The following is a 19,290-nucleotide window of genomic DNA, read 5'->3' as shown; positions in this document are numbered from 1 at the left end:
TTGGTGCTCCGTCTAGTTTCTACGCCACCTCCTCTGTCACTTTCCCCCGAATGTTTTTTGGAATGAATTTTGTCAGGCCACTTGCCGTTATTAACATGATAGCAACACGTGCCGTTGTTGCTATCACCTACACTATAGCTGTCATTATTCATATAGTGATGCATGCCCCGTTGTTAGGTGAATTATATATATATATAAAATGTAAAAATTTCTTTTACAATTCTCAATGGCAGCGCATGCACAATGACATTCCTGGTGGTTTGTCTCTGAACATATACTTAGTTGCAAGTGAGCGTCTTTCCTGTCCACATCTCCCTTTTCCGCGACGCTTCTGTGCTCCCTTGCAAAAATTGTCTCTAATGGGCTTGACACTGCAGCATATGATGTGACTGGCATTGAACGTAGCTTTGCCTTCATTTATACACCTTTGCACCTCTTTAACGAGAGAGAAAATATAGTTTGCAGTGAAACTAGAATGCCTAAAATGCTTTGCTGCTCGAGATGCACACGCTTGCGAGATCGCCTTATCACCGTCTCGGCAGCCATTTTGACCTACCGTCACGCCACCTATAGTCGCTGGAATGACCAAATGCCGTCACGCATGGTGTCTACCAACCGGGAAAAGCAGGAATTCTCAGGGATTTTGAATAGTCTCGAAAAACTCAAGGAAAACTCAGGGAATTTGTGCTTCTATCAGGGAAAATAATCAAATTTTATTGAAAGGGAACGAAAGTCGCGTTAATGGTAGCTCGAGTAACAGAGAGAAATCGTAACGAATCGTCTTTGACGCCGTGTGGTTGGCTGGAGTTGCCAGTGTACAGTCAACGACTTACTTTCCAGACGCCCGATAATTCGCACTGCTTCACGGCACCACCACGTACCTCATAGAGTCAATGTTTAAGAACGTCTGAAATTTCAGGCGCAAGAACCCTTCGCAGACCGATTTTCCGGGCTTATTGCCATGACCGCAGGTCCGAAACGGCCATCAAAGCCACCACCGCTGCCATTTTGATTACCTCGCCACCTCAAATTGGCACTCTCCCAGGCAGTCCCGCTGGCAGCCGCAGCCAACACGGCGGCAACGCCAGGCCTAGCTGCTTTGACGTTCACTAGTAAGCCTCTTGCCGTTCGGTGCCGTGTTAGCCGCTGTCAGCAATGGCACCGACTCCGCCTTTGTGGTCCCTGCGATTAACTTTGAAGCTCGGGTTGGTTTCCAAAAGTCAGCTTCGCCTCAATTCAGTAATGCTATGCGATGAAGCTTAACAAACGTGGGAAGGAGCAATTGTCACGGGACACAATATGTATTCCTTAATTATACGCGCATGCACTCGCCATCTCCTGTCACAGTATGAGCACCGATATGCCTAATAAGCGTGCTGGCTGGCCTTCAGAGCTTTTTCAGATGTGCCTGTGGCAATTTGAGCCCTTAAAGGGCCCCTGAAACGGTTCGAGCAAATTTTGTAGACGCGTAGGGTACAGCTTAAGTAGAACATTCACACCACAATTTTGGTGAAGCATTACGTATTAATGAAGTTACAAGCAATTAGAAGTTACCCTCCTCCCTAGCCATGCTTTTCCTCCTCAACTCGTTCGCATAGCGAGCAGGGCTAAGCTCCACCTTCACTGGTACTGCGTCACGATGCGACGTCACATCGTCCACTTCCGTTTGTTTTGGAGCCTGCCCCCGCCCGTGCGAGACCTCTCCGCTAGCCGCTTGGCCGTCGACCGAGAGCTATCAAAGCAGCGTGCATTGCGAGCATTCTGTCGTAGCGCCGAACGTGTCTGGTATTCCGGTAACCACAGGCAAGCTGGTCATTTCGGCAAATGACTGGAGGCATAAACTCAAGGTGATGAAGGAACTTTAGCGTAGACGTACATGAGCGGCCTGATCGGTCTGCACGGTCCAGACACTTGTTGGCGCAGCGCTTAACCAGCCAAACAAAGCGCTAATTTGCTCTAACCAAGTGTAAAACATTTTAAACATCTATAAAAACGTGTTGATGATTACACTCCTGCGAAAAATACACACCAGCAGCAAAAAAGAATACACTTCGTTACTGCTACTGCTTGAGCTCTGTGCCACCAGGTGGCTACACCGTGCAGACCATTCACATTTGCCCTTCTGCTCATCTCATGGCTCATCCCGTTACGGCACAGTCAAGCGGCCAGACCCTGTCCCCTTGTGCTTGCGTTTGCCCTAATACCGGACTCGTGAAACGCTATTGCGTTAGTGATATTCCGGTATAAAGCGACGGCCACAAACGCGCAAATCCTGGCGTCAATGGGATAGCGGCAGTCCGATGCGCAGCAGCTTGTTCGCTTGTATGCTGCCTTGCAGAGGGACACGATGTCACAGCTTGACATATTGGCAGTCGCTATGTTTGCAGTCCACAAGGCAACAAAGTCGAATCAAAGCGCTCTCGAAAAGACAGACCAACACTGACTGTGGAGCTCTCGTCAAAGACGGAGCACGTTGTAACACAAGCAGACGACACTTGCTGTGTGCCGGAAGTGCTTAAGTGTACTGAAAAAGCGTTCTTGTGCATTCTCTTTATGTTACTTTCTTTTTATAAAAACAAATGAACTAACATTCCAAGTATTACGAAGATCATTTGTTTACAATAAAGTTGGAAAAATTATCAATCACGCTCCCTGGTCAGCCAATCGGATAGCTCGCCCCACTGACGTCATATGGGTGATTTCCGTAACATGGATAGGGGCGGCTTAAAATTCCGCCAAGCAGTGTGCTGCGATTGGCAGCGATGTGCATTTTTAAAACCATATAATAAATTACATGCTTTACGCGGAGCACTTATATGTGTCAATTAATGATCTGAAGGACCTACTCTAACGACTCGGTACATTTATAGAAAATCGTCAAAATCGTTTCAGGGTCCCTTTAAGGGCAGTAAAAGACGTGCATTAATTTTTCCAAACTCACTGACTTTTCGTATGTTGTCGCGGCCCCTATGAGGTCCGAAAAAATGAGACGTTGACTGTACAACCAAGAGGACGCTTCAAATTGTCCGCGATGCGAACGCATGATGGAAGGACGACAACAACAGAAAGGATCTACACATAGAAAAATACAGAAAAGCAAGCGTGCTGCCGCTTCTTTGAAGGAGCTTGAGCTCAAAAAACAAAGTGTTGTCCGACGTTGAGATGCAGGTGTAAGTAGTAAGTGCTTTTATTTCCCCTAAACAACATACATTTGAATATGGACAGGTCTTGAGGAAAAAAGCTGCATTAGCAGCTTGACTAAGTCCTAAAACCCATTTTATGCAGCAGCAGGAGGAACAACAGTCCATGAGGGAATGATAACAAATAAAGCAGAATACGACGAATAAAATAACACACAAAAAAAAACAATAATTGATAAACCAAAGCAAGTTACTTAGCTTACATATTAAGAAATCAGAAGTATGGAGAGAAAGAAAAAAAACGACACTCAGATCAGTCATGCATACTAATAGCAGATGATGTAGCAAAAGTAATATTGTGATCTACAAGTACAAAGTATTAAGCATAAAACCAGCGCTAGCAGTGATAATAATTATACAGACTAGTTAACGAAGACTGTAAAACATTGATATCATGTGCAATCAGTGTGTTGAGCAGGACAGGCAGCCCATATCCAAGCCAAGATAAACTCTTCAAAGCAGTGAAACAGAACACTGAGGCATTGTGCGGGGGCTGAGAGTATGTCAGGGCAGTTGAGGTTCGCAATTACCAGCTGTTGAGAGAGAATCTCACTTGTGACAAAAGTTCGGGCCTCATACTTGTGAGTTTGTTATCAGTTGATCGGAATAGCTCATATCCTAAAAGATTTGCTTTTGTATGCATCTCCTTTTTATTCGTATTTCAGAATGTTCAACTCGATTTGCAATGGGTTTTACCATCTTTTTTTAAGATGTTTTATTCGCTGTGCATTTTACTAACACCTCGCTTCTTTTTGTTCTTTTAATGAATAAAACACTACTCCTTACTATTCAAACTGGATTAAGTCACTATTCGAACATGAGTAAGTCATTTTTTTTTAAACAGGCTTGCTAGGGAGTGACAGCATCGGGTGACATGGTGTCAGCCTGTCTTGACATAAAACAAATTTCTGTGTCATTCAGAAAATTTTGCAAAGGCACTCGAGAAAACCTGGAAAACTCAGGGAATTTGGAAATCTCAACTTGGTAGACACCCTGAGAATGTGACACGATGCCAGCATTTCATTGATCCAGTATGTTGACAGGCTGTTCGGTGTAAAAAAGAATTGCACACCCAGTAAGCTACCACCCCATAATGTGGCACTTTTGCATGTTTGCCAGAGGCTTATTCTAATCCCCTATTCCTAAATCACCATTTATTTAGCAATGTGCATAAAATGCATACTAACAGTATGTAAGAATGAACAGATAAATCGCATCTATTCATTGATACTTCAGTTGCATCGGCTCAGTAGGCAACGAACCTGGTGGGGGAAAAAAAAAATTGACTAAGAATTTCGGAGGAATGCACTTTCCTCAGAAATGCTGCTCTCTGCTTCAGATCTTCATCGACCGGGACCCCAAGCTGTTCTCTGTCATCCTGAACTTTATGCGAACCAAGGACATCGACCTGAGGTGCGTCTGCTTGATACACCAGTGGAATCAGGCACCAGTTGTGTTATTAGCTGCAGGACATGCTGGTAGAAAATGTTTCGCCCCTTAACTGTTTGCTTTGTGGTGCATTTACTGTGGGGGCTTAGTCATTTTTTAAAATTAAGATAGCGGATTTCATTCTCACTGTTGTTTGTCTGTACTATCGTGGGCAAATGAAATTCAAACTGAAAAGTATAAAGTGGGAAACCTCTTAGGAGGGAGATTTACTTTGAGAGTGCCCATCTGTATGCATGGGAATGGAAGAATTCATTTTGCTTGGCTTCAACTATTATGTTTGTTGCATTTAAAATAGAATTTAAATCATGACTGCCTATTGTGAACATATTTTTTATTGATGTCACCAACTCTTCTGCAAAATATTGGAAAATTTTAGCCGTATGAAGGCATCAGCTATACTACTCCCAATTCATCAATAAAAAAAATTATATCCCAGTTTTGTGAACAGTATTATACAAGATATACTGTAATGTGGCCAAAATTGATATAATATGCATAATTCTGAATTTTTTCAAAAGAAGTATTGAAGCACTCGTGTAAGCAGTATATTGATTTTACGTAAGTTGTAAACTAATATAGAATGCATTTGTGTGCTTCAGAGAGTCCAACAGAGACAGCTTACAGAATTATGGTATCTGTTTATGGTGCACAGTTGTGGACTTCTTAACTTTATGCTTCAACTTTTCTGTTTTTTTTTTTTAACTTGCCTTTTTCCAACACTTTATACAAAGGTTTCATGCTGTAAAGCAGACCTTTGCTTTTGCTGTGATCATAGCATTTGTAGGTTTCACGTGTGTTTGACTAGGGCTATTAAGAGTTGGCCCAAAGCTTAAGCTTCCGCTTAGGTTATAACTTTAGTGACATTTTGCACTGCTATATCTCCAGTCGCCAAATCTGGTGTTGGCTCCAAACAAAGTTCACAAGCAATGCCATCGTTGCATCGATTGGTGAACGTGGGATGAAAGAGTGTGTATCCTTAATTAGCCCTCACCTGTTCCTGATATAGCACTTGCAGAACAGGAGAAGGCAAGTTCTGCAAGGTAGTTCACTGCCACATGCTTGCTGTTGAAATTGCTTAAATACTGTGGGACTCACTTTGTAACAGTATTTGTAGTGTGTGATCTTGCATAAAGATCGCACTTTTGCTGGGATCATTCTTTAATGTGTCCCTCTATTTAGGAAGCCAATCACGCCAGCATTGTGTGTCAATCAGGTGAATGTCCCATGTAACGATTGTACGTATTTGTGCAGTGTGGTACACTAAACTATGCAGAATATTTTTTGCAAGTACATACCTTGTATCTATCTTTACACACCAAATTCATTTGGAAGCTCACCTGGTGACCTTATCAAGCTACCCTTAAAAATGTCATTGCCGCACCTTCTGTTGGAATGCTTACGGTCAGAGTACAGTAGAAACCGGCTATATCGAACTTGAAAAAAAAAAAAAAAACGCCTATTAGTTCGATATAGGGCATAATTCAATATAAGCCTGCTAAAGAATTGGACGTCATAAAAGCACATACCATTTATGAAATCACTTTATTGATGAAACTAGCTTAGTTTCACATGAAATAGTCGTCTATTTTCTTCTGCTCAGGCAATTTCACTGCCTGTGACGCACGCACGTCTCCGCATTGTCTAAAAAGTCGAAGCAGCTGAGGCTTCAACTTTCCACATTCGCGCAGAAGCATCGGACAAGTGCGAGCGCACCAATCACCTCGGAGGATGTGGGCAAAGGACCGTCATTGCTTTCCTCATTGTGCCCACTTTCACTTGTGCTCGGTACGATGTCGGCGATGTAGTCTTCGTTTTCGGGCTCTCCCGTGGTAGTGGCACCATCAGCTGCACTCACAGACTCGTCAACCGTTGATTCATTAATGGCTTCTGGAAATCCTGACAGCTCGCTCCAAACTTCAGCAACACCGGCAACGGCTTCGTTGCACTCTTCAGAATTTACAGTCATCGCCGGGCCCGCGAAAACCGGTACATCTGAAGCAATTTCGGGTGAACCACTTGTACACGCCTGTGCATACGTGTCGGGCGCCACAGGCACCGGGTCGCGAGTTTGTCCGCTTTAGCCCTAATCTTCCCCTTATTCTTCAAGATTGTGCTGAGAGGTTTCTGAAAATCTTACAAGTTGCAGGCAAGGTAAATATGCCTGGTAGCAAAGCTTCCATAGAAGGCCATACATTCAAATCATGGCGGTTCATCGGCGGTTCATGCGTCTTAGCGCCATCTGTATGAGGAGGGAACACTTCCGGCAGAAGAAAGAACAATCTGATGCCATAGCCGTTAAAAACAGAAGCGACATCATTTTGTTTTCAAAGGCGTGAAATTTGTTTTGGTGGTCTGCCATTAGCGCTGTATATTTAAGTGCCCTGCCATTCAACTTGATGGGCATTTCGAGTTTTCAGTGCGGAAAGCGATGCAAGGTCAGCTCTCCGGGTTTCGAAATCGCACCCCTGAACGGAACATTCTTTCTTTGGAGGTTGACGAAAGCTTTAGGTGTAGAGTGCTGGTTCTATCGTCGGACGCCAAGGCCTGTGCAGTTGCATGAAAACAACTAAAGTGAGCAATTATCCGGCGGTCGCAACTCACTACTTTTGACTGCATAGGTAAAGAAACGATGAAGCTACCCACGTCACCAAATTCAGACAAATGTCGACACGCAAAGAGCACACCATGTTAAGGGGACGTATAGTAACAGGTGAACTTTACGAGTGTGTCTTTCTGCACACTTCAAGAGCTACATCGCTTTACAAGCGGTAGCGGCGTCAATGCCCATCCCCTCTTAAGAGGTGCACTAAAAAAGGTATTTATTGATAATGATAAAATAAAATAGAGTTGCCTTTTCTTTACCGGTCAGGTACATATAAAATTGGTACGGGATTTTATTTTCGTTGAATGAATCTAACTGTGGTACCGCTTTAATTAAAAAACACTTTTTTCTTTCCCAATGTTTGTTGCCTCCAAACATAGTTGTGCTTCAATCGCTGCTCCCATAACGATCCTTTCTGATGTCGGTGACAACCGTTTTTCGCCCGAAGATTCGTGCCCTATTTGGATCGACCTTGCTGTGGGGACATTCGACTTCTCACCGCATTCGACCTGATTTATGATTTCGAGCTTCACAACTAAAGGCAACACTGTGGGAGAAGGCCCACAAGGCGCAAACACAATGAACCAGAGAAGCAGTGAGACAACTCGCACTTGAGCCAAGTTGCATGTCGGGGGCACAAGAGCCTCTGGTTGGCTGTCTGAGCGAATTCTGGGGGCGGGCCAGGATAAATTTTTGCAAGGGGGTGTCGACGGCTTGCCCGACGCAGTGCAGTCACAGTAGAGTGTACTAGACAATGGTTTAGTGGGACAAACGGTGCTTTCATGCTGAGGCGCCACATGTGCAAAAATTTTGCGAGGGCGCTGCGAGCGAACTGGATTGGAGTGGAGACTCGCTACGCAGCTTATTCAGCTCAATTTCGCTGCGTGCACTGAGACCGATTGCATGCGTAAGCTCTTATAAGGGTGCTTTGTTTCAACTGCAAATTTGTATTGACACCTTTTTGCTACGTACACATATTTGAGGAATGGGTTGTACAACATGGCGCTTTTAATTTTGCTGCCGTTGTCAAGTGCGTCATCTGCTAGCGAGCGCACGTTCGTTGTGAGGGCGCAGGCAGATGCCCAATTTTTTGCACAGAAAGTCTGTGCAGTAAAAGCATGGCAGTTTGGGCGAGTTGGTGTGTCATGACTTTTTTAGGCTTGTAGTGCAGCTCAGAAAGAGCAAAAAAGGAAGGTGGAAGGGGTAATCAAAGAAGGAAGGAAGGGGTAGACAGATACATGAATGGAATGTTGCACTGCAAGTTTATTATTTTTTTCCATAAGTATACTTCTCGTAAATCTGAGCACAGGATGCCACATGGGGCATATATGTTTTATTTGTTTGAAGCGGTAAGCAGGAAGTTTACGTATGTTTTTTTTTTCCGTCTGCATTTCGAAAGACCTACTGGTGGAAGATTATATTTGCAAAAATACACACGAGGTACATTCTACTTGAACAAGAAAAGTATTTGTTCTCCAAAGGGAACCCTACAATAACATCTATAACATAGCAGAATGAAAGCCGACACTGCGGCCACAATGCACGCGCAATCACCGAGTGGCATTAAATAAAATAAAATGTTATAAAGAAGAGAAAGAAAGGCACCTATTCTTAAGGCATAAGTACAAACACCTTTTGAGCGGTCTGAACGCATGTACCAGCACACGAAGTAGTACGAATGACCGTTCCGAGAAGTATCTACAGCAGTTTCCAACGGCGCGACCTTCTTGATGCGGCCCGATTCACTTCGATCGCAGTGCCGCCACAGTATTTTTTGTCGTCGCACGTCTCACTGCAGAGCATGCACCGCCCCAGCCGGTCGTCCCACTCAACCTCATTCCAGTACACTCTAGTCACGGTAGGGAGAGCAGTTGGATCATGGAGGGTTGGATGGAGCCGCGCTGCCGAGTTTCCCTGCCACCGCGAAGGAAAGCCAACTTCTAGGGGCACTTTTGCGCCGCTTGTCGTTCAATATATCGGGAGTAGCTGCTATTCTTTTTTTTTATGTGAACGTCATTTTTGCTATACTTACTCGTTGTAACTATACCGTGTTCAGAAATTGTTCTATATACATAATAATTAGATGTAAACGCGTTTGATATAGTCGGGTTCGACTGTAATAGAAATATGGTGTACATTTTATTTGTTACATAGCTTTCATGAGAGACCTCATATATCCCCTTGGAAGCTAGCTGTGGTGAAGTTACACTTTAATGAAATGCCTACAACCTCTATCTTGCAGAGACCTGGACATGAGTGTATTGCGCCACGAGGCCGAATTTTATGGCATCACACCCCTGGGTGAGTGATTCAGAATGCGGTTCAGGATGCTCACGTTAATAGCCGAATGTTGGTGATTAAATCCCCATTTGAAACTGGTAGAGCCCTGCTCACAGCGTGACTGGCTCTGTCACACCTGTGATAAGGGTGGCATTGGCCCCACAAGGCATTGTGGCACTGGCCATTTGACCCACGTGTGCATGGATCGCCGGAGTAGGCGAGCGCGCCCCATTTAATTAAATGCAGCGTTTTGTCATAGTGGGTGCAGGCAACGAGGAACCATTTTATTTTTTCCTCGTAAAGAGGAGCAAGTTTGTTTTACCACTACTTTTTGTAAGCAGAGTCTCTTGAATAGTACGTCTGGGCACACTCATGCCAATTGCTGTTCGCAACCAACAATAATATGCAACCTTACTTATGCTCAATACACTAGAACACTTGTGCCGGCAGCAAAAAACCACATCCTTCACAGTACCATTCAAGCTCAGTTCAGGCCCTGCAGACTGTTCGGTGGGTCTGGACTATCTAAACAAAACTATTTATATTAAGCCCAAATTTCTCTTGCAGATCGTACACAGGATGGAGACTGTAGTCTGAAAAATATGACACATTCCTTTAAGGCACCCAACCTCGACTCAACCTTCAAATTGTTAAAAGCATACAGCTGAATAACGGATAAGGAATTTTCAATGCTTCTGTGAGCTTTGCTGAGCTTTCAAACTGTGGACTCCATCCAACAGCTCTGCACAGGAATGTCAGATATGAGAACATCCAGCTATTTCATGTGCTTGCGCAGTATACTTGGAAAGGACCTGTACAGTGACTAGAAAAATATGCCTGATGCAAGACCGTGTGGAAAACAGTCAAAGAAGTAAATCGGAATGTCATAGGCATCAAGCAGAACACAAAAGGAAAAGAACGGACAGGTGCTGAAATGGTGGTCTTCTTTCTTCTGTTCTGCTTGACAGGATGAATCTGTGCCAAACTTGAGTTATTCTTCAAAAGAAGTAAACTCGCTACTGACTCTGAGACCAAACTCTGTGCCATATACCTTCAAATTTGTTTTGTTAATGCAATTTATGCATATTATTCAAACTTGCATTTCAAGATGTTTGCAGCAGGTTTTAAGTATGAGATTTTCGTCCGTGCTTTTGCTTCTGAAGCACAGTGTTGGCGGGCACAAGTTCACACGCAGTGCACCGCAAGTGCACCTGGCAAGTCAAACTTCGCAGGCAGTCCATATTGTAGGTCCTTTTTGTTTCGCCATTCTTCGACCTCATTTTTACTTTTGCATTCTTCGCATGGTGAGCAGGCTTTAGGAATGCTTCTTTCTTTTTTTTTCGGTTCTTCCAGTGTTTCCTTTTTTATGTGTGAGGTTTCTGTATTCGTTTTGCCATGCTTTTTCTTTTTTTGAATTCAGGTTGCTCCGCCCCCTTTTTTGCATGCTGGTAATGAGAGCAAGGTTTGACTAGAAATAAAAACCATCTAAATGTTCTTTTATTCATTTTGTGTGTAATGTATTTACTTGGTCTTATGTTGTCTCTTCTACCGCTTGATCTTGAGTTGTTGTCTCTTGTGTCTGCACTGCTCAGTGTGCCTCCTCCACTTGCAGGGCTTTGTCTGGAGACGAATCTTGCATTGCTTGCTCTTGATTTGATGACAGATGACGTCGTTCACATTTAACAATCACAGCTTTGCGCTTCAAAATTAAATCTGTCGGTCACGTAAGACGTAAGGCTCATACCCCCGTAAACGCAGCCTCCGCATTAGAACGACAGAAGAGAAGTGAAATTCTACGCTGGAATGACAAGCGCCAATAGATGAGCCAGCTGTGGAAGAAGACAATGACGACTATGATGAATGTGGTAGCAGTGGCATGAGCACATTCGCACGGTAATGCCAAGGGGCACCAGCGAGCCAGCTGTGGAAGAAGACGACGACGCTCGAGCCATTACTGATAATGATAGTTTTAGCGAAGTCCGACAATGATGGCACAGGGCCTGCATAAACAGCTTAGCTGTGAAAGCAAGCTTGCATTTCCTACAAAGTTGTGGTGCAACTGTCGCAGGGGTCAGGATTCATTTTGGCCACCTGCAACGTGCACCGTAATCCACCCACCCAAATAATTCCATCCCCATCAGAATGCAGCTGCAGTGGCTCGGAATCGTGCCCGCAACCTTGTCCTCAGCAGCATAACAATATATATATATATGTAATCAATTTTTACGGCGCAACCAAGAGTGGCGAGAAGATGATTTGACGTGTAAAAGTAGAATCGCTATCAACAGCCATCTTGTTTATGCATCATTGTCTGTCATGTCAATTTTGTAAATACATCTTTATATGTGTCTTCTGCAACGTAACAACACACACACAATTAAACTTCAATATAACGAAGTAGGTAAAATCAGCAATTTGCTTTGTTATATTCAAATTTTGTTCGTTTAAGTTTGACCATTTATGCAAATAAGTACAGTCGCCGATCGATTTTTCTTGCACGGAAAGGGGCCACAGAATATTTCGCATTATCAGGCAATAAAAAAAAGCGCATTTGAATGAGAAAGCAATTCATTTTGATGAATACAAGTGTCGGCGACAAATGATACGGTTTCATGCAACGTCGACAATATCTTCACATAGGCGGTAAGAATTAATCGAAGCCAGCCACGCTTTCTCATGCACTTCGCCCCCCGCGACTGATAGCATCACCTGCACAGGGAGGACATTATCACGAAAAGCGCTGGCCGTGGGGAGCGAATGCTTTGCCTGCCTCTTGCTCCAACGGGTCCCCGAAACCCAAGATTATGATACCTCCCATACTCAAAACGTGGTAGAGACCGCTTGCGTGGTGCCATGTCGGCTCAGCACGCCCACTCCTTTGCATGTGCATCTCTCTAAAGCAGCCACGGCCCAGGCGCATGCCAACTTGCCCCCGCACCCTGTCTCGCATGCTTGCAGCTCACTCCCCTCCACCTCTTTCCCTTTGCTCGCACCGGAAGGTGGCACATGTGAGGCCACCATCTTTTGTCTTTCACCCTCGCGCACTTTCACTCGCACCTAAAGCACACTGCCTTAGGATCTGATCGCACTTGGACTTTATACGGAACAGGATGCTGGCCCCACTTCGGCGGTCACTCTTACAGCAACCACGATGCACAATTTGAGAGGTGTGTTTGCAAGCAGCCACTTGTAATTCAATTATTTGACCATCTGTTTCCACGGAAGTTTCCATTTATTGTCTCGGCATTCCATTGCGGCAGCAGTGAAATTTATTTATATTTAAATGACTTACAAATACACTTCGTTATATTAAGTTTCTAAATACATGGTTTTCTATGGACAAGAGGTTATAAAAAGTTAAATACTTTGTTGCGTGGAGTATTTTGTTATATGGAAGTTCGTTAGGCCAAGGTTTAGCTGCATATACATAAATGTTCTATAACGTCCCTTGGCGTTGTCATTGCCCAGCATGATGTAATGATTCTTTTCTGATGCTATTCTTCTTCGCGTTTTGCCAGTAGTCCAAGTGGTATGCACTTTGTCAACATTATCACTGGGAATCGGCAAGCCATGAACAGTGGCTGATAAGCATGGAATAGAAATGAGGAAAAGGAATTCGTACGCTGTGTCAGCCCCTTTCTTTATGCGAATGCATTTTCACAGTGTGGCACAATCTTGCTGGTGCCTTTAAGAGGAACTGTACAGTTCCTATCATGCCTGGCTACTCCAAACGGGGTAAACAGTCATGAAGTAAACCTTTTCTCTCCAACGGCTGCATTGTCTCCAGCTCTTGAATTGCCACTGCCTTGCAGTGAAGCGGCTGATCCTGTGTGAAGACCTGCACCAGTCCTCCTGTGGCGATGTCCTCTTTCATGGCTACCTGCCCATGGCTGGTGAGCTGTTGCCTGTCTCTGCATTGAGAACTACTGGTTGGCAGAAGCTCCTACATTCAGTAAACATGGAGACATGAAGGTGTAGCAAATGTCCTCAGCCTTTTCCATCTGTAAATGTGACCCTTTTGTCGCGGCAACCTGAAACAGTGGCCAGCCAGAAGTGCATCTAAACTATAGAGAATAGAAATATTTCAAATAAGCCACCAGATTGCTATCAAGATCAATCCTCAAGTCCAACTGCAATTTTCCTATTGAAATACATGCCAGCTCTGAAATGCTCTCTTTAAACAACACCAAAGTGATTGCAATAAAATTGATTGCATTTACGAGAGAAAATTCAATTCAGCTGACTGCTGGGAGGAGAATTTTGATTAGGGTGTCAAATTTTAAACAGAAATTGCCGGAAGGAGTGATAAGCTCAAAACATCACTGGAACAAATGTTTTCAACTCCATTATTTTTTACCAACACAGACCCAGTCAGCCCTCGTTATAATGAAAAGGGTTGTGATGAACTAATAGATATGAATGTGTAATTTACATTTATTATAATCAACATTTCTTTTTAAATTCCCATAGAAACCCAAGCATTTGAAATCTTTTAAGAAAACAAAGTTTTTTGATAAATAGAGACAATCAAACCTTGTTATATTCAATATTCATTATAAGCATACGCACGGTTAGAGGCAAAAAAGAAAAAGTTACATTCTGGTCTATACAAAAGGAATGAAAGCACGGTACCTCCAATGGGCCAACAAAAGGTCTCCTGTAGTGTTCTGTGGCCTGTCAGCAGCTTGCTGTGCCGATACAAAACATGAGAACAACAAAAATTGGCAGTTTCGCCTGGGAGTGGAGCATTGAAAAGTGATAGCATGGTTTATAGTAACGCGTAAAGTGAACAGTTTATTCTTTGCACACAGCCACTTCAGCTGGTTACATTGTGGCTGTTTTGACACTCATGCCTTTTTGCTGGCTGACGACAAGCAGTGTCCTGGAGTCACGAAATTTATGCGTGCAGCAGTACCGCCGTACGAGGTTGCCACTGGCGGCCGCAATGGGGCACCCTCTGGTCTCCTGCCGACACCCGCCGGTGGAGCCGACCGTCGTCCCGAACATGGGGCTCCACGGCCGCCCTTTGTTGTTGATCCGTCGTGCCTGACGGGGCTGCCCGGCGTCGTCGGTGAGCATCGCAACTGCGGTTTTTTTGCAGCACGTCTTGTGTCACCTGACCGTTTCAAGTGCAGTCACCTGCGTTTTGTAGGCACAATTTCAGAGCACATTTGCATGCTTTGGTCCTCACCCATTCCAGTCCTGCACATGGTGGCTGAAGTGTGCAAGGAGCTGACAAACTGGTTAAAGATGAGTGGCCAGGAGGAAAAGAGTGCAGTCAAGAGTAAAACCACACCAAGTGAGAGGGCTACAATTCCCTGTGGGTGTGCATTCTCGCAACACAGTAACCCTTTCAGGGTAGATTTTTTTCACCATATGCTCAGAGCCGATATTTTTTATTACAGATTCCGATTCTGCTGAGGGACTTATTACGAAAAAAATTTACTGAAATTTTACTAGGGTGACCGTAAAGTGAGAAAAATATGTTTTGCGTTGGTACATATGTACTCTTTATTCATAAATAACAAAAAAGGAAATAAACTTATAAGAATTAAAAATTTGATGCATTGTAATAGTTCAAGGCTTAGAATATGTGCACATGAGAGTATTTCGCAAGTATCAAATGTTCCTGCTACTATTACACTAATATCTACATCCATAGCATAATCAAACTGCGTATGTGCCGCACTCAAAAAAACTGTGGTTGTGTACCCGTCAAAAAAGCAAAACATGTGACAAATTGCTGCTAATCTTCACCTCATCGCCAACCAGAGGCAATTTGATATCGCAAGTCTCCCCCCGAAAAAAAGAAAAGAAAAGGAAATGCATGCAAGGCGGCATCCTTCCTATGCTCGCCCCTGTGAGCACTAAACAAGCGAGAAACAGGCGGCCGCCCTTTGAGTGATTAGTAACGAGGTAGCCATCAGTTTTGCGAGCGCAAGAAGCCCAAACGGCCCGCGATACAAAACCCAAACTGCCACCCAGCCACACGCGCATCAATGCACGAGCAGTAGTATATAGATGCGCTGGAGCAAACTAGCTCTAAAACAAATCATGCAATGAAAACCGAGAGAGGGAGGTGCAAGACAAAAATTCACTGCATTCCTACATAGTGGCAGCACATGCCAGGAAAGAAAAAATTAGGGATTTTCTCCTCGCTCGTTTCGAAGCTGCTGGCGACTGGCATATGTCGTCGTATGCAAGATTCCAATAAACGACTGATATTGGCTGATAGCTGACATCCATGAAGAAGGGTGTTTGGATCAGTGCGCTTCTTAAAACAAATCCAAGCACTTACCGTGCTCATAGCAAAAGTTGCGCCATGCGCACTACAGTTGTGTGTAGCTGCATCTGCTGCATAACGTAGACAGTGCAGCCGCCACAGGGTGCCGAGGCAGATCCTTTCACCGTTGAGATGCTCAGACAACCCTGTGCTCTGATTGGTCTCTATGGGTGAAGTGGCTTTGGGCACGCGGCAACGTGAGTCAGGTCGAGCACCCACCGGATCGCTTCCTAGTCTTCCCAAGTTGCGCACCTTCAAAGTGCATCGCCATCATGATCCGTGATGTTGGGAATCCTTTCAGTGCGAGTCTGCAGGGCAGCATCCATTGCTAATCCAATGGACCTGCTGCTTATGTACTTGCATAGGCGAACACACCGGCAACGTTTCCTTTGAGCTTTGGACATTGTGTGGTTGTAGTAGAGACACGTGCGGAAGGAATAGTGCTACTTATGGCACTCAGTATGAGGAAAAACTGCAGACTTGGGTGGCCCTGCACAATCGCAACCCAATTTTCAGCAAAGCTGTTTCTTTCGAGCAGTTGCAATAAAAATTTCAGTGTCCTGTAATTAAATCATACACTTTAATATGATGCCCTTATAGCACTGGTTCAGCATATATCCCATTCGGGCTCTTAGTACACAAACTTCACAAAAGTAATAAATCATCTACACGCATGTTGTTTAGTGAGGATATTGGCCATAATATTCCTTCCGTTCTCACTGGATGTGCTCTTGTACCAGCTTACAGTTCCCCCAGGGCTACATGTTAATTTCTGCATTCTTCTTAAAAACACAATTAGTATAACACTCCGGATAGCCTGCATACGTAATTTACTACTAAGGCCTGCAATTTCTTCACACACTATAGGCTTTGTTTACACATTATCCATAATGTGCCTCTACTTTTAAAGAAATTAAAAACAGTATAATTTTTGTAGTTCATCAAAGACACCATAGAAACCTACTACAAACCTCCTTTAATGGAAAAATAAGCAAAACAAAAAGGAGAGTTCAGTAATCATTTGCAATGCTTCTAATCTGTCTGGGACATTTAAAGTTGTGCCACACATTGCATTGACCATGAGCCCCATTTCTAGTAAAAATAAACTTGATGTAAAATAGAGTTATCTCAGCTTATTGCAAAGCACAGCTGATAGTGACAATATGACACTTTCGAGCACTTGCTCAAATTTTTAGCGAAGGTGGTATTTATTTTGCACGCATTTAACTTCACACATATATTTCCCATGGCCTTTCCTCCATTTTCACTAAATCTGATTTTAGTAGCATTTGTTGTTCCGCCAGGGAAATAGGTTAAAATCTTTCCACTCGTAAAACACTCGTAACGCTCCAGAGCATTTGCATAAGTAATTTTCACCAAATTTGAAGTTGCTGTCTTCTGTAGTTTCTTTAGGACATTGGGAAATGTAGAAAATAGCAGCAGTATCACACTCTGTAACACCCGAATAAGTAACTTTCTACAAAGGCTGTAATTAAGCTACAGAGATTAAACATTCCTCATTAGTCGCACCTGACAAGCTTCCTATTTCAACGAAATAGAAGGCCCATGCTTATCGTAGAGTTCGCCAAGGAGACTGGCGAATAGCAACTGCATGCTGTGTATAAAGTATACAAATTGCGAGAAGATGCGTATTCAGCAACTACTTCTAAAGCACATGATTGCACCAGGCACTTCAAACTGTTGCCACACGTCACCCGTAGAATTCTTCAGAATATGAAATATCTGCTGTTTTTGGTCCGCCCACAGAAGAGAGAGAAAAAAGAAAAGCATTTCATATAATGCTTCTATAGGGGCCATTGACAAGGGTTGAACAATTTTCTTTTAAACCATAATCAACGGGCATTTCAAACTTCACCTGCTTATTGTACTTAACAATCCCCGCACTTCCTGAACATATAGATTTCATGAGTGATTTAGTTTTTTGTTTAAAACTATAAAAACTTGGAACATAATGTTTTTGAGCGGTTCTAGTTGCGATAACAGGTTGACTGTAAAAGCAGCCATGCACACCTATCTGGTGCACCATAGCACAGCAAAATTATGAGACCAACGTTTAACGTAGTAGCAGCAGCTGGAAGTATGTGTTGCCAAGGGCGCCTGTTGATTTCTACTGAAAGAAGGAACACATATTGAACCCAGGTGAGCCAGCGCCATAGGCGACTCCTTCCGAACATTGAGGGGGAATGAGAAAGATCACTTCTAATATCTATGCCCGTACTAGGTCTCTCTCAAAAATTATTCCTGTAATATATTCCTAGGAGGCACCACACTCATTCTAAAGCATTTTTGGGGCCTCAAAAGAAAGATAGTTCAGGACCCTTTTAAGAAGGTTGTGGGACACTTCGGTGTAAAGGTAGGCTTTTTGGTTTGGGGTCAGCTACGAAAAATATTCAGGCTCGTTGACGAATGCATGAAAGCTACATCCAATGAAGGTAGCATGTCTGCATGGTCAAGCATAAAAAACAATTTCTACCTTGTGCTTTGGGTGGTCTATACAGAATACCTTTGTCATGTAGCCATGCTAGGCAATGTTTGCCTTAATGAGCGCAAGAATGCGATAAAAAAATCCTGTGTTTTACCCGAAAGACAAAACATGGGTTGCGATAGCAAATTAGTATACAGTGTGGGGTTTGTCACACGTGCTCTTGGGACAAAGGAACAACAGCACAGTAGTGCAAACAATCACAAAGGCATTTATTGCACGTTTCATAGATCAATGCCTGCGAGCCGAGTTGCTATTCCCAAAACATGCCGATGTGCGCGCGACAAATCTAGAAAGTCCGACTCACCGCGACCGGATAGCGAGCGACTATGTTAGCCCCTATGCTGGATCCCAACACCTGGTTGTTCGCGCGTATGGTTACGCGAACGGTGGCACATTCGAAGCAGGCCATGCGAGACGGTCTTGCAGAAGCATGGATCGGCGCATGCGCGGCACGTCTGCGCTGCTTGCCATTCCCGAATCAAAGAGGAAGCGCCTTGTCCTTTATGCACCCAAGTAACCTGCCGTTAGATGGCGTTAGCAGAGCCACACTCGTGCCATCTTTCGCATTGCGCTTCAACCACACCGACCGCCGCGGGCCCCAGGCCACGTGGCGAAGCCGGATTATAGGAGACTGGAGCTATGTGGGAAAACAACGTATCAGGGGACGCGCGAGAGTCTCGCATCCCCACAACAGCTATACGAAATAAGGATAATATATTTATCGGCTATATAAAGTCATAAACATTCACTTAATAGAACTGGTAGAACTTTCGAACTTTATCAACAAGCGTAAGACAGCTAACATAAGGAAGTATAATATGGATAAAATTGCACAAGCTCTCAGGAATGGAGGAAGCCTAAAAGCAGTGAAGAAGAAACTAGGAATTGGCAAGAATCAGATGTATGCGTTAAGAGACAAAGCCGGCAATATAATTACTAATATGGATGAGATAGTTCAAGTGGCTGAGGA

The 19,290-nt window shown here is 43.8% G+C and overlaps 1 protein-coding gene across 4 annotated transcripts in view; it reads left to right on the top strand.

Annotated features, from left to right (window-relative positions):
• Positions 1–19,290, top strand: part of LOC142568052 (BTB/POZ domain-containing protein KCTD3-like) — a 176,375-nt gene that overhangs the window by 11,382 nt on the left and 145,703 nt on the right. For 2 of the 4 annotated variants that reach the window (XM_075678134.1, XM_075678136.1), the window contains exons 4-7: positions 4,540–4,613; positions 9,494–9,552; positions 13,344–13,424; positions 14,441–14,602. In XM_075678134.1, coding sequence (XP_075534249.1) covers positions 4,540–4,613; positions 9,494–9,552; positions 13,344–13,424; positions 14,441–14,602 — 376 coding nt within the window. Of the gene's footprint in view, positions 1–975; positions 1,113–4,539; positions 4,614–9,493; positions 9,553–13,343; positions 13,425–14,440; positions 14,603–19,290 lie in introns of those variants that run through there. The other 2 variants (XM_075678137.1, XM_075678135.1) reach the window with 2 other exon arrangements.

The sequence above is a fragment of the Dermacentor variabilis genome, unplaced genomic scaffold (genome assembly GCF_050947875.1).
Source record: "Dermacentor variabilis isolate Ectoservices unplaced genomic scaffold, ASM5094787v1 scaffold_16, whole genome shotgun sequence".
Lineage (NCBI taxonomy): Eukaryota > Metazoa > Arthropoda > Arachnida > Ixodida > Ixodidae > Dermacentor > Dermacentor variabilis.
The sequence above is the reverse complement of the archived record's forward strand: the minus strand, read 5'-3'. Positions and strand labels throughout refer to the sequence as shown.